At 41.3% G+C, this 14376-nt stretch overlaps 1 protein-coding gene across 6 annotated transcripts in view; it reads right to left on the bottom strand.

Annotated features, from left to right (window-relative positions):
• The window catches only part of UTRN (utrophin), a 1167552-nt gene that overhangs the window by 162773 nt on the left and 990403 nt on the right, over positions 1–14376 (bottom strand). For all 6 annotated transcript variants that reach the window (XM_063917938.1, XM_063917937.1, XM_063917939.1 and 3 more), the window contains one exon: positions 2660–2817. In XM_063917938.1, the coding sequence (XP_063774008.1) occupies positions 2660–2817 (158 nt within the window). The remainder of the gene's footprint in view (positions 1–2659; positions 2818–14376) is intronic.

Below are 14376 nucleotides of genomic sequence, written 5' to 3'. Positions count from 1 at the left end.
TGCGTTTGTAAAATTATACAAAATTGATATCCTGGCTGAGGAGGACCTGGAGTTCTCTCATTTGGTGCTGCAGAGTCATCCGCACTCTCCCGCCCGTTTGGGAGCTTTGGTATAATCCCCATGGTCCTTACGGAGTCCCCAGCATCCACTTAGGACGTTAGAGAAAATAAGAATTTACTTACCGATAATTCTATTTCTCATAGTCCGTAGTGGATGCTGGGCGCCCATCCCAAGTGCGGATTGTCTGCAATACTTGTACATAGTTATTGTTACAAAAATCGGGTTATTATTGTTGTGAGCCATCTTTCAGAGGCTCCTTTGTTATCATGCTGTTAACTGGGTTCAGATCACAGGTTATGCGGTGTGATTGGTGTGGCTGGTATGAGTCTTACCCGGGATTCAAAATCCTTCCTTATTGTGTACGCTCGTCCGGGCACAGTATCCTAACTGAGGCTTGGAGGAGGGTCATAGGGGGAGGAGCCAGTGCACACCAGATAGTCCTAAAGCTTTCTTTAGATGTGCCCAGTCTCCTGCGGAGCCACTATTCCCCATGGTCCTTACGGAGTCCCCAGCATCCACTACGGACTATGAGAAATAGAATTATCGGTAAGTAAATTCTTATTTTCAGTGTTGCAATAGTGGGTGAATTCTGATTTTATCCAGGTTGAGGGTGCATTAATTACATGCGGAATAGTTTTCTTGTACAGTAGGTCTTTGGGGAGGTCTCGTATGGGCTATTTTATGCCGCCCAATCTTAATCTTAATACCTGCTCTAGCACTATTATGCCAAATCCTGGTGACTATTATCTCCATAATAAGAAAAAAGATAAGATGTCACTATAAATCTGAAGGGAGCAGAGAGGGCAACAAGGCGCAAAAGCAGATGGATTACGGTACCATGGAGTACTCATAGATAGAAACTCCCATTCTAGGCTAGATGCTCAAGGACCAACCAATGCGATCAAAAGACATTTCTACATCTAAAACCATAAGTAAAGCAGATGTTTTAGTACAGTTAATCTGGCAAACTAAATAAACTGATTGGGTTACATAGTGCATGTCAGTAAAAATCCCACCTGATCAGGATGAATTTAGGGAACGGTAAATTGGATAGATATTTGTCCAACATTCAGGAATTAACAACCTGGAATTTGGCTATTAACCTCTACATAACTTTATCTTCTTTATGTATTAAGAGTGTGCTTGCTGTGGTGACTGAACCAAAAGTTAAAAAGGCCTGGGAACTTCAGTTTAAGAATACTGCTAAACTTTTGTCGTAGTAGAGGGCTAAAAAAACACCAGGAACCTCATTATTGTCCTACTTTTACCAGGACCATAGTCCTTCTTATTATTGTATTTGGCTGTTCCATGGACAGGTTTCTTTGTGTTCTTGCCCTTCAAAGAATAGCTATTGTTACAAAACCATCAGTAACAGTAGTAGAAACAATTTTCCCTGATTAAATTATCAATAGGCTTTCTTCTTATATCAGGGAGTAAATAGAAGTATTATACTTGGGTCAGTTTGCGGAGATTACAGCTATTGAGATAATCATCAAATGTGTTCTGTAGGTGTTGAAAGAAGCCAGAGGCTCTGAAAAATGTATAAAATTTATAAAGTTATAGAAGCCCTCAATTTTCTCCTGTAAATGTTCTTGGTATCACGAACCAAATAACTTCATGAGTAGTTAATCGGAGTAATGGAGTCCCATTGTAAGATTCTACTAAAGATGGTCTGTCTTTTCATATGCCTTTATTTATTAAATGGATTTTTGAAGACTCTAGTAAAAATGTCTACAATTACCTTAACATTATCCTTCTGAGTATTTTTTTCCTTTTGCTCCTCTCCTTTGTTTAACTATATAATCCAATTTTGGTTTAGTAGATTACTTACATGTACCTACAGTATAGTTCAAAGAATATTCAAGGTGCATTGCTCTTGAGTTTTAGGTTAGTCTGTATTATTTAGAGCAACATTAATATTTTATAACTATGCCTGTGGTGGCACCGGGGGTTGGGCGACACCTGGTGCGGCCAATATTACCCCCCCTTGTAGGCCCAGAAAACAGAGGTGGCCTCACAAAAAGGGTGCGGCCTTGCAGGAAGTCCCATGCTGATATCACTATGAGTGTGTGGCATCATGGGAAGTCCCCCGATTACCTCACTCTGGGGGCAGTGTCTGCACTGCCATCTCCTTCTCAATTGCTGCAGGATGTCACACTGCAGCACCCGACTCCTGTCACTGCAGAGAAGCCAGCATTTTAGTGTCACCCCCTGGAAGACCTGTACCACCCTTTTGGCACCTCTCTGACCATGGCTTTCTTGCTTTATACTCTGGATATCAAACAGTTACAGTTTATTCAAAGGTGATGTAAACCATTGGCTATATCTCAATATCTAGGCAGGAGGAAGTGGCAACAGTGAGGTATACTTATCTGACACTCGCATTAAATCCATTTCGGCAATGGTACCAGATGTTGGTAAACCCTATGCTTTAAATTTGATACAGACTTGTTTTTCAGAGGGCACATCACAAATAACATTTAAATAGCTTTTTATTACTCACATGTACTGAACTATAGTTGTGTTCTGATAATTAGTTATATTGCATTTCTAAATACGCATGATATCCATGAGATCCTAAGTTTAATACATTACTTACATGTTGAAAGCAGCTGCGCACACTCGGCTCAATGTTACTTCCACCAAATGCTGCCACTTCTCCAAGCTGCCGTGGAATCTGAATAGCATCATGCAATAGTAATCCCAGCTGCTTCTGGTCACATGTATCTCCTGCCCCAGAAACTTCCTTGAAAAGATCTGTGAAAGAATAAGTAGTTGACAATTAGCTCAAAATACGTAATATAGCTGCTCCGATTGGTTACTTGTGAAGAGGTCTCTGGGCTGGTCATACGAGTCATGACTCCCTATATACAGTAGCAAATCTCTAACTGCAAACCCCTTTCACACCGCTATGTTGGGTCGCACCCGGGATTTTGTACATGGGTCCATCCCGGGTGCTACCTGGCTGAGACCCGTTTCAGACAAGCTTCCCGAGGCGGCGCTTGGAAATGAGATGATGATCTCCAAGTGACACCTCTTCCTATGCAGTGAACAGGTGCCCAGTTTACCAGTTCACACTGAACCGTGAGTCGGGTTGAACCCATGTTGAACCCTGCTCGCTACACGGGTTGAAATGCCAGGTCTCTCTACCCAGCTGATTTCAACCCAGTGCTTTCACAATGCACAGTATTCCGTGTTGCTCCACGTCCACGTGCTATAACATGGGATATTTATGGTAGTGTGAAAGGGGACGTTTTAATTTTAGCAGAAGAAAAAAAAAAGAAGAAGAAAGATCTCTAATGAACATAGCTTGGTGCTGGTTGCAGTATAATTGGGGGAACTCTACACTTTTTGCCTCCATACATTAGCTGTAAAAAGATCCCTGGTACTGTTTTAAAGCTGAGCTTGTGATCTCTTGCTTAGAATAGACCATGCATAGGGTGTGCCATGCTTCGGTGTGACATCCCTTAATGTACGTCAGTGGCATTTGCATACCACCAGTCCAATCTTCCCAGCATAGGGGTCTGTAAGTGCAAATTATGAAGAATACATGGTTTTTATACATTATATATGCGATAAAATGAAGCAGTATTTTAGCCCTACAATAGATGAGGTCTAATGTACCATATTTTTCAAGGCCTTTGGAGAAGAGGGGAGAAAGGAATACAGTATAATAAAAACAGGGCATTTGGAGAGGCAACTGTAGTTTTTTAGACCAGCCATTACACACACTAACATTTTATCAACCAATTTGATTATTTTACAGCTAACTGACCCAACGTTACCACATCCGTAAACCCAAAACAGTGGACCTGCGTAAGGAAAAATAGCCGAATTTGACAAATCTTAGAATCTTGCATTACCTGACCAGAATGCATGAGTCTCCTGCAAAATGTTCATTAGGCCAGACATCCAAGCAATTTATGATTATGCCTACCGATTATGGCTACTCTTTCATATAATAGCTTGCAATATATACAATGCCTCTAAGAAATGTGTACTGCTAGTTGACAGAAAATATTATTTTATTCATGGAAAATACAGGTGTGAAATCTTGTTCTTATACTGCAGCAAGTATAAACTCTACACAGCATACCAACATAAAGCGATGCATAGGGTACCAGAGTTTGTCTGGGAAGACTGCACATAGAAATAATATGCTATTGTTGATACAAGCCATAAACTGCAATTTTTATGTACATAATGCTCAGACTTATTGATCTCTGAAAAGAACATACAGAACGGCAGGTACTAACGGAGAAGACACAAATTTCCCAAAGGAAGTAACCTTTCCAGTAAACATATGCCTTTAAATTGGGTAGTTAATGGTACTTAAAAAGAAACTCCTCAAGCAAGAAGTAAAATAAACATACGGTAAGTATTAAGTGAAACAACAGTTTATACTACAGTCCAAAAAAAATTACTATACAATACTTGTAGGAACACCATTAATCCCCTGATTATTATCTCTTGCAAATATTGCAGTTTGTCCATTTTAAACGGTTCCGGTATGAATGGTCGAACATGTTATGGTCGACAGTCATTAGGTCGACCACTGTTGGTCGACACTGGCATGGTCGACATGGACAAAAGGTCGACACATGAAAATGGTCGATGCATGAAAAGGTCGACGTGCGTTCTTTTACTTTTTTTGGTGTTGTTTTCTGCGTAAAGTGACGGGGAATCCCAATTAGTGCACCGCTTCGCTCGCCATGCCTCGGGCAAGGTGCCCCGCTGCGCTCGGCACAGATTACCGTTCCCAATCGTAGTCCACGTGGATCGTAAAGTATGGAAAAGTTCCCCAAAAGAAAAAAATGTGAAAAACCCATGTCGACCTTTTCATGTGTCGACCATGTGTCCTTGTTGACCATGTCAATGTCGACCAATAGTGGTCGACCTAATGACTGTTGACCATAACATGGTCGACCATCCAAACGGATACCATTTTAAACTGTGTTTCTTCACATAAAGTACAAGTATCTGTTATAAGTATCCTCCCTCTATATACCACTAATTTACAATATAGGCCTGAGTCGGCATCACAGTAAGCTTGCTTTATTGTATAAATGTTTATTACACTATATTTATGTAGCACTGAAATGTAGCGTTTTACAGAGAATGCTTCAATCTCTTGGCACAGTGGTGCTTACAGCCCGAGGATCAAAAGTCAATAAACCTAACAGTATATGTTGAGGCTGAGGGAGGAAATTGACCACCTGGATACTTATATCAGGAGCTCATACAAACTCCACACATATGGTGCCCTGGTTGAGGTGAATCCGTGGCCCCAGTGCTGTGAGACAAGGCTATGTATATATACGCATTTGTGCTAAGAATTTAACTGGTGGTAAGGGAGTGGTATAATGTGCAGTAATAAATGGCAAGCACTGTATATATTATTATAGGTGCACAAATCAATAGCACAGTGCTATAATATCCCACTAAAATGGTGTTATTTCTAATACTTATGCAAACAACTACTGTAATCCTCTACATCAGGCCTGGCCAACCTGTGGTTCTCCAGCTGTTGTAAAACTACACATCCAAGCATGCCCTGACAAAGTTTGAGCATTCCCAAACAGAAAAACTGTGGCAGAGCATTATGGGACTTGTAGGTTCACAACAGCTGGAGAGCCATAGTTTGGCCATGCCTGCTCTATATTAAAGCAATAGAAATTATAAAAGACATAAAGTAGCCAATTCAATCAACATTAGTTGTCATTACAGGAGAAATCACACATTTTACCACTTTAGGGGTGTAATTCCAAGTTGATCGCAGCAGGAAATTTTTTTAGCAGTTGGGCAAAACCATGTGCACTTCAGGGGAGGCAGATATAACATGTACAGAGAGAGTTAGATTTGGGTGGGGTGTGTTCAATCTGCAATCTAATTTGCAGTGTAAAAATAAAGCAGCCAGTATTTACCCTGCACAGAAACAAAATAACCCACCCAAATCTAACTCTCTCTGCACATGTTACATCTGCCTCCCCTGCAGTGCACATGGTTTTGCCCAATTGCTAAAAAAATTCCTGCTGCGATCAACTTGGAATTACCCCCTAGGCTCCTCCGTTCGCACTAGTATTTAGTTTTGGGTGTGTATGGGGTCATTGGAGCGTGAAGGAAAACAAACACCTACTTGGCTCAGTTCACTCATGTACTTCACAAAGCAAAAGACTGGCTGATCTAGCTTTTGGCTCCTGTATACCAGTATTTCCTTCCTCACATTCCCTAATGTGCTGTTATACCAGTCCTGCTACATTCATACTCTCTGCAGCGGCCAACAAAGCTACTAAACAAACAGTATCAACATGGATGTGCCGGAGATTATACTGGAACATCATTATTATAAACTTTCCAATAGCAAGTAATGGGGATTATAGGAATCTACAGTACAGAAATGAATGCGGTTACCAGACTACACTGTGACCCTATATAGTGACTAATGAAAAGCAGAAGCTGCAAAGGTACTGACAGCCCAGACTTATGCCACAGTCATTATCTGTGAGCTCTGAATTGCTTGTGATTACATTGTGACAGATCCAAAAGCGGTTCTCCAAATCTCATTCATTTTAAATATAGTACGTAGTTGGAACTGTGAAGGAGAGGACAAATCTATGTATAGAAAGTCTTACAAATCTGTCTGGCTCAATGTAACTAAACCTCATATGACATAGCTTGCTACTCGCCTGGCAGCACCTAATAGGCCCTACACACTGGGCGATATTACTGAAAGATATGAACACTCTCGTTCACTAATGAATGAGATACCGTTCATATCTTTCAGTGTGGAGGCAGCAACGATGAACGTTGCGCGACCCCGCGCTCGTTCATCGTTGGTGCTGGGTCGCTTGTGCATGCAGGCCAATATGGACGATCTCGTCCATATTTGCATGCACTGCTATGGAGCCGGGTGATGGGGGGAGTGAAGAAACTTCACTCCCCCCGTCACCTCCCCCTCGCCTCCGGGTCGCGCAGTGTGTAGGGCCCTTAAATGATAAGAGGAAAACTTTCAAAGTACTGTACAGTCTGTACTGCAAATGCTTTTATTATCTGCATTAGTGCTACTGGGAAAAGATTAATACAAATGTGGAGCTAGTTTCCAAAAGGTACCAAATCCATCCGAACAAGTTTTACAGCAATGGGGAAAAAAAACCCGCGGAGGATACAGAATGCAATTGAAGTGATCCCGGTTATTCTTTGCTCATATATTCTTTCTGTGCCCAACGTCATATTTACATACTACAATATATTTTGCCCGATATTATGTAGCTACTCAACTAATACATTAGGATTTGGTAGTTTTGGGAAACAAATTGGGATTTCGTACATTTTGCCATGAATGTTCAATTTTAATACATGTAGAAGTAGTTCCACTACACTACAAAGAATGTTGACTGTAATTATTATTTATTATGTTACTTAATAGCAAGTATTCCCTCCTATATAGTTTATTTTTACGTTAAAAGAAAGGTTACTCTTCTGTTAATACATAGAGCCGGATGTAATATAGTGCAAGACGGCCGGAGCTCCGAGATTTCGGCCAAAGTCATACTTTTTTTAAAGCGGCAATCCTTAGCAAGGCAAAACTGGTTGGTTTTGCCTTTTTAATGATTGTCGCTTAAAAAAACAAATAAACGTATTATTGGAATATGATATTATCTGCGCTAACTCCTTTGTGGAAAAGAGAAAAGTAGAGAGAAGAAGAAAAAAACAGAGAAGTTTCTGCAGAAATGACAAAACAAAATGGTGCAGCCGTAGACTAGACCAGTACCCTCACTGGTTAAAGTTAATTACATATGAAATTCTTGGCGCAGCATTTGAAAGATGACAGTGAAGACAGAGAATATTGTCAGACTGAATTAATGTATATAACATTTATTAATCACAAATTAAAAATGTGTTGCTTATTTAGCATATGGTTAAAATGACTAGTACATTCAATGAGAATAGCCAATGTAAAATACTCTATGTTGAACAAATTTAAATTAAAAGTCAATGCCTCAATGGCAGAAAATGTCCTGAGACCTGGTATCCTTAGCCAGATAGGCTTGTGGTGTATCACATCAAACCAGTCTGTATCAATCCTTTAACGGTATAGCCTCTTATCTTTTTACACTTTGCTGTGCAAGTAACTCGATCCACACTGGGAACCTTTCCGTAACATGCAGTCTTTAAGGTATATTTACAGGGATGAATCCACTACTTCCTGGTGACACTTTAGCTATGTGCAGCGCTAATGTACCTCTCACTCCCAGTGCGGTGGATCCCCGTCTCTGCTGTACTCGTTCCCCTCCGTTGGTGTCGGCCGCCTCCCAGAGCCGTGGTAATCCGTCGCTCTACACAGCTTTCAGGCTGTGGAACGCACCACTTTGGCTTCCGGTTTCGCGGTTTCCGGCGACGCTTGTAGCCGGCGTGTGTGGTCCGTGCAGGATCTGGGCTCATCTGTTCAGTAGTGCAGCTTCCAACGCGTTTCCCCCCTTAGGGGCTTCGTCAGGGATAGCTGCTTCCAAAGTGCAATCATCTTTTAAAGGCTACATTGATGCCTTAATTGATCCTAATTATATGATTGCTTATTAACCCTTGTGTGTCATAGAAAAACTCTCATATATAAAAAGCTTTCTCCTATACAAAAAAGCCCATTCAGTCTGACAGGAGAAAATAGAAAAAGAAGAAAGGAAGAGAGAAGCCATTGGTTTCCAAACAAAAAAGCTATTTAAGGGATTCAATGGACATTCTGCAAAGTTTAGAGAATTTTGAATGGAAGGATGATTATATTTTAGTCACTTGCGACATTACCTCTCTATACAGTGTAATTGAACATGATGCAGGATGCAAATTTGTGGAAAAAATCCTATGCGAGGATAGCACCATTCATCATCGTCAGATCAATTTTATCATTGAGTCCATCAATTTCATTTTAGGTCATAATTATTTTTGGTTTGAAAATGCGTACTACAGGCAAATTCGCGGAACTGCGATGGGCACGAAATTCGCGCCGGGATACGCAAATCTGTTTGTAGCAGAATGGGAAAATCAGAACATCTGGAACAACAACCCCATGCGGAATAACATCAAGCTATGGAAAAGATTCATAGATGTTATATTCATTTGGTCAGGAACCCAAGAGGAACTGGACAATTTCATCAATTATATGAATCATAATGAATTGAATCTTCACTTCACCGCCAACTGTAGTAAGAAAGAAGTAATCTTTTTAGATTTGGAAATCTATGTGGAAAAAAGTTCACTGGAAACTAGAACTCATATTAAAGAAGTGGTCTGCAATACCTACATTGAGAAAACTAGCGCTCATCATCCGAACTGGCTCCGCAATATCCCGAAGGGCCAGTTCAAGAGGCTCAAAAGGAATTGCTCCAAAAAAGATGAATATAAAAAACAGGCTGACGAAATGAAAAAGAGATTTATGGAAAAAGGATATGATGAAGTAGAATTAAGAACTAATTATGAGGAAGTACTTAAAGTGGATAGAAATACGCTAATGGCTCCAAAAAAGAAGAAAGACGTAATGGAGAATGAAGTGGCATTTATCACCCAATACAGTTCTCAATCACGTAATTTGGAAGGAATCCTTCTTAAATACTGGCCAATCTTATTAAAAGATGAAAAATTGAGCAGAGTACTCCCTAAGAAACCACGGATGATATACCGCAGAGCAAAGAACATTTGATCTTCGTTAGTAAAAAGCACTTTACCACCTGATGCAACAAAAGAGAAAACACAAACCTGGATGAGCGAGGGAAGGAAAAAGGGATTTCACCATTGTCTAAGATGCCAGAATTGTAAAAATTCAAAACAGACAAGCACTAAGAGCATCCAAACTTTCTGCTCAAACGCTAATAAAAGGGAATTTAAAGTAGAAGATGAAATTACGTGTGACACAAAGGGGGTTATCTACCTGCTAGAATGCCCATGTGGGCAACAATATGTAGGTAGGACCATTAGACCTTTAAAGAGCCGTATTGCAGAACATATACGCAATATAAAAAATAATGTGGAAACACAGTGTCCCAGTACATTTTAAAACTCACCACAATAGCGACCCTGCAGGACTGCATTTTATAGGGATAAAAAAAATTAGGAATAACTGGAGGGGTGGTGATAAGATAACAGAAATATCCAAGGAGGAAGCGAAGTGGATCTATCAAATTGATGCAATTGCACCTAAGGTTCTAAATATAGATTTTGACTTGGCTGCTTTTTTGTAATTAAAAAGTACAAGAAATAGCTACCAAGTTTCAATTATACGTGTATGTATTTAGATGTGTATATATACATATATATATATATATATATATGTATGTAGAAAAAAACACAGATTCCCAAGTGCGCTAATGATAAAATGTAATTACACAATTCTTCCAGAGTTTATTTCGTCGGAAAATGTGGACTGGAGGATGTTTAGATCTGGGGACCTGTAACAGACACCCTTTACCAAAAAGTCACCCAAACAAGAGGCCAATTAATAAAAAGTTATTTTAATAACGTATGAATGAACATATGAATTTTAATACACAATATAAAATTGTATCAATAAAACACAACCACAGCCAACATGTTTGTAAGATGGATCCTAGATACTCCCTCACCTTTTTCAAGGTGCGAGCTCGAAGGGAGTATCTTCACAAACTAAGGTGCGATTTCCTGACTGACAAATCCAACGCGTTTCGTCTTATCGACTTCATCAGGGGTAACTTGTTTGGGGAAAGAAATAATAATGTTCTATTTGAGAAAAACTGCTATTATGAGATAGGAATATTATATATGTATATATGTATCTACACATATATAAACATACATATGTATGTGATAAAAAATATATATACATAACGCATATAGAAAAAAGGCTAATTTGCTCTCGATTAATTTATATGGCAGATCGTAACCTAAAATATGAATAGCACATTCTAAGATGTGTTTGTTTGATGGGACTACTGAAACATTGTTTATTATATTACAGGTTGAGTATCCCTTATCCAAAATGCTTGGGACCAGAGGTATTTTGGATATCAGATTTTTCAGTATTTTGGAATAATTGCATACCATAATGATATATCATGGCGATGGGACCTAAATCTGAGCACAGAATGCATTTATGTTTTATATACACCTTATACACACAGCCTGAAGGTAATTTTAGCCAATATTCTTTATAACTTTGTGCATTAAACAAAGTGTATCTACATTCACACAATTCATATATGTTTCATATACACCTTATACACACAGCCTGAAGGTCATTTAATACAATATTTTTAATAACTGTGTGTATTAAACAAAGTTTGTGTACATCGAGCCATCAAAAAACAAAAGTTTAATTATCTCACTCAAAAAGTCCGTATTTCGGAATATTCCGTATGTCGGATATTTGGATATGGGATACTCAACCTGTATCAGCTTTGGTGTTACAAATAGTAACCCAACATACCTCAAAATAGGAATTAATCGAAATCTCCTTTATCAGGATTTAGTGGGTGGAGCTCCTTTATTCAGGTTCTTAGCCGGAGCTTGAAAGATATTCCTTTTAGGATCTAAAATCTATAAAATGGTAGTGTTTCTGTAAACACTGCCTAATAAAAAGAAAGAAAACGGGAATCAAATGTGAACCATTTTTAATGGTTTCCCACCTATTAATTGATCATAAGGGATAACATACCTTCAAACTAATTGAGCATAATTCCTTAGGGGCCGTCTAAAAATGCTCTTGATTATAGTCCGTTGGGAATGCCGACAACCCTATGTCGGCATTTTGTAACAATAACTATGTACAAGTATTGCAGACAATCCGCACTTGGGATGGGCGCCCAGCATCCACTATGGACTACGAGTCCCTAGTAGCCGCAGGCACCACAATAGGTTGGTTCAAGTGAAAAGCTGAGACCACCTTCGGGAGAAACTGAGGACGAGTCCTCAATTCTGACCTATCCATCTGGAAAATCAGGTAAGGGCTTTTTCAAGACAAAGCCGCCAATTCTGAAACCCGCCTGGCCGAAGCCAGGGCCAACAGTACGACCACTTTCCACGTGAGATATTTCAATTCCACAGTCTTAAGTGGTTCGAACCAATGTGATTTCAGGAATGCCAAAACCACATTGAGATCCCAAGGTGCCACTGGGGGCACAAAAGGAGGCTGAATATGCAGAACTCCTTTGACAAAAGTCTGAACTTCAGGCAGTGAAGTCAGTTCTTTCTGGAAGAAAATCGACAGAGCCGAAATCTGGACCTTGATGGACCCCAATTTGAGGCCCAACGTCACCCCTGCTTGCAGGAAGTGTAGGAATCGACCCAGTTGAAATTCCTCCTTCGGGGCCTTCATGGCCTCACACCAAGCAACATATTTCCGCCAAATGCGGTAATAATGTCTTGCGGTGACATCCTTCCTGGCTTTGATCAGGGTAGGGATGACTTCCTCCGGAATACCCTTTTCCTTTAGGATCCGGTGTTCAACCGCCATGCCGTCAAACGCAGCCGCGGTAAGTCTTGGAACAGACAGGGTCCCTGCTGCAGCAGGTCTTGTTTGAGCGGTAGAGGCCAAGGGTCCTCTGCCAGCATCTCTTGAAGTTCCGGGTACCAAGCTCTTCTTGGCCAATCCGGAACCACGAGTATGGTTTTCACTCCTCGCATTCTTATTATTCTCAGTACCTTGGGTATGAGAGGTAGAGGAGGAAACACATAAACCAACTGGTACACCCACGGTGTCACTAGAGCGTCCACAGCGATCGCCTGAGGGTCCCTTGACCTGGCGCAATATCTTTTCAACTTTTTGTTGAGGCGGGACGCCATCATGTCCACCCGTGGTCATTCCCACCGGTTTACCCGCATTTGGAAAACTTCTGGAAGAAGTCCCCATTCTCCCGGGTGCAGGTCGCCCATCGGAGAATCCTTGTGGCTTCTGCCATCGCCATCCTGCTTCTTGTGCCGCCCTGTCTGTTTACATGGGCGACCGCCGTGATATTGTCTGATTGGATCAGTACCGGCTGGTTCTGAAGCAGGGGCCTTGCTTGGCATAGGGCATTGTAAATGGCCCTTAGCTCCAGAATATTTATGTGAAGCGAAATCTCCTTGGAAATTTCTTCCCTGTGTGACTGCACCCCAGCCCCGAAGGCTGGCCTCCGTGGTCACCAGGGCCCAGTCCTGTATTCCGAATCTGCGGCCCTCTAGTAGATGAGCCCTCTGCAGCCACCACAGCAGTGACAACCTGTTTCTTGCCGACAGGGTTATCCGCTGTTGTATCTGTAGATGGGACCCGGACCATTTGTCCCACAGGTCCCACTGGAACGTCCTTACGTGGAACCTTCCGAATGGAATTATGCTTCGTACGAAACTACAATTTTTTTTCAGGACTCGTGTGCTTCCACTGGAAGAAACACTCTTTTCTGGTCTGTGTCCAGAATAATTCCCAGGAACAGAAGACGTGTCGTCGGGACCAGCTGTGACTTTGGAATATTGATAATCCAGTCGTGCTGTTGTAGCACTTCCCGAGAGAGTGCTACCCTCACTACCAACTGTTCTTTGGACCTCGCCTTTATCAGGAGATCGTCCAAGTACGGGATAATAAAAACTTCCTTCTTGCGAAGGAGTATAATCATTTCGACCATTACCTTGGTAAAGACCTTCGGTGCCGTGGACAACTCCAACGGCAGCGTCTGGAACTGATAGTGACAGTCCTGTACCACACATCTGAGGTACTCCTGGTGAGGAGGGTAAATGGGGACATGCAGGTACGCATCCTTGATGTCCAGGGAGACCCTGTATTCCCCCTCGTCCAGGCTCTGTCACAACTGAGGGCCTGAGCTGACGGGAGGCAGCCTCAGTTGTAGGGGCTGAGATGTAACGGAACCTGGGAGGTTGTATCAGACCCCTAGACATGTAAGTAACATGTAGAATAACTGCCCGAAGGCGTGACCACGACAACCAGGATAAAAGTCAATGATGTTTATTATGACAAACTCCGTAACACAGCAGCAGTAAAAGGAAACATAAAAGTCAACAGAGGATAAATACAATTCCTGGGTACTACAGGGTGGCAAGGGCCACAGGCACTGGTAGTGTGAGACAGTTCTTATAATCTTCTAGTTGGAAAGTCCTTACCAGGCCTGACTGTAGCAATGGAGAGAACCCAGGATCGTACCAGCTGATGTTCCAGGAAAGGCTGGGCTGCTGAAGGTAAAACGGCTGCTGTGGATACTGGCTGGAACCAGACTGTTGTTGGTACGGAGTGGATACTGGCTGGAACCAGTTAAATAATAAACGAACTTGAGAGCGATGAAATAATAATGAAGTTTGGAGTTTGAGAGC

The sequence above is a fragment of the Pseudophryne corroboree genome, chromosome 4 (assembly GCF_028390025.1).
Source record: "Pseudophryne corroboree isolate aPseCor3 chromosome 4, aPseCor3.hap2, whole genome shotgun sequence".
In the NCBI taxonomy this organism is placed as follows: Eukaryota; Metazoa; Chordata; class Amphibia; order Anura; family Myobatrachidae; genus Pseudophryne; species Pseudophryne corroboree.
This window is presented reverse-complemented; position numbering and strand designations above follow the sequence as displayed.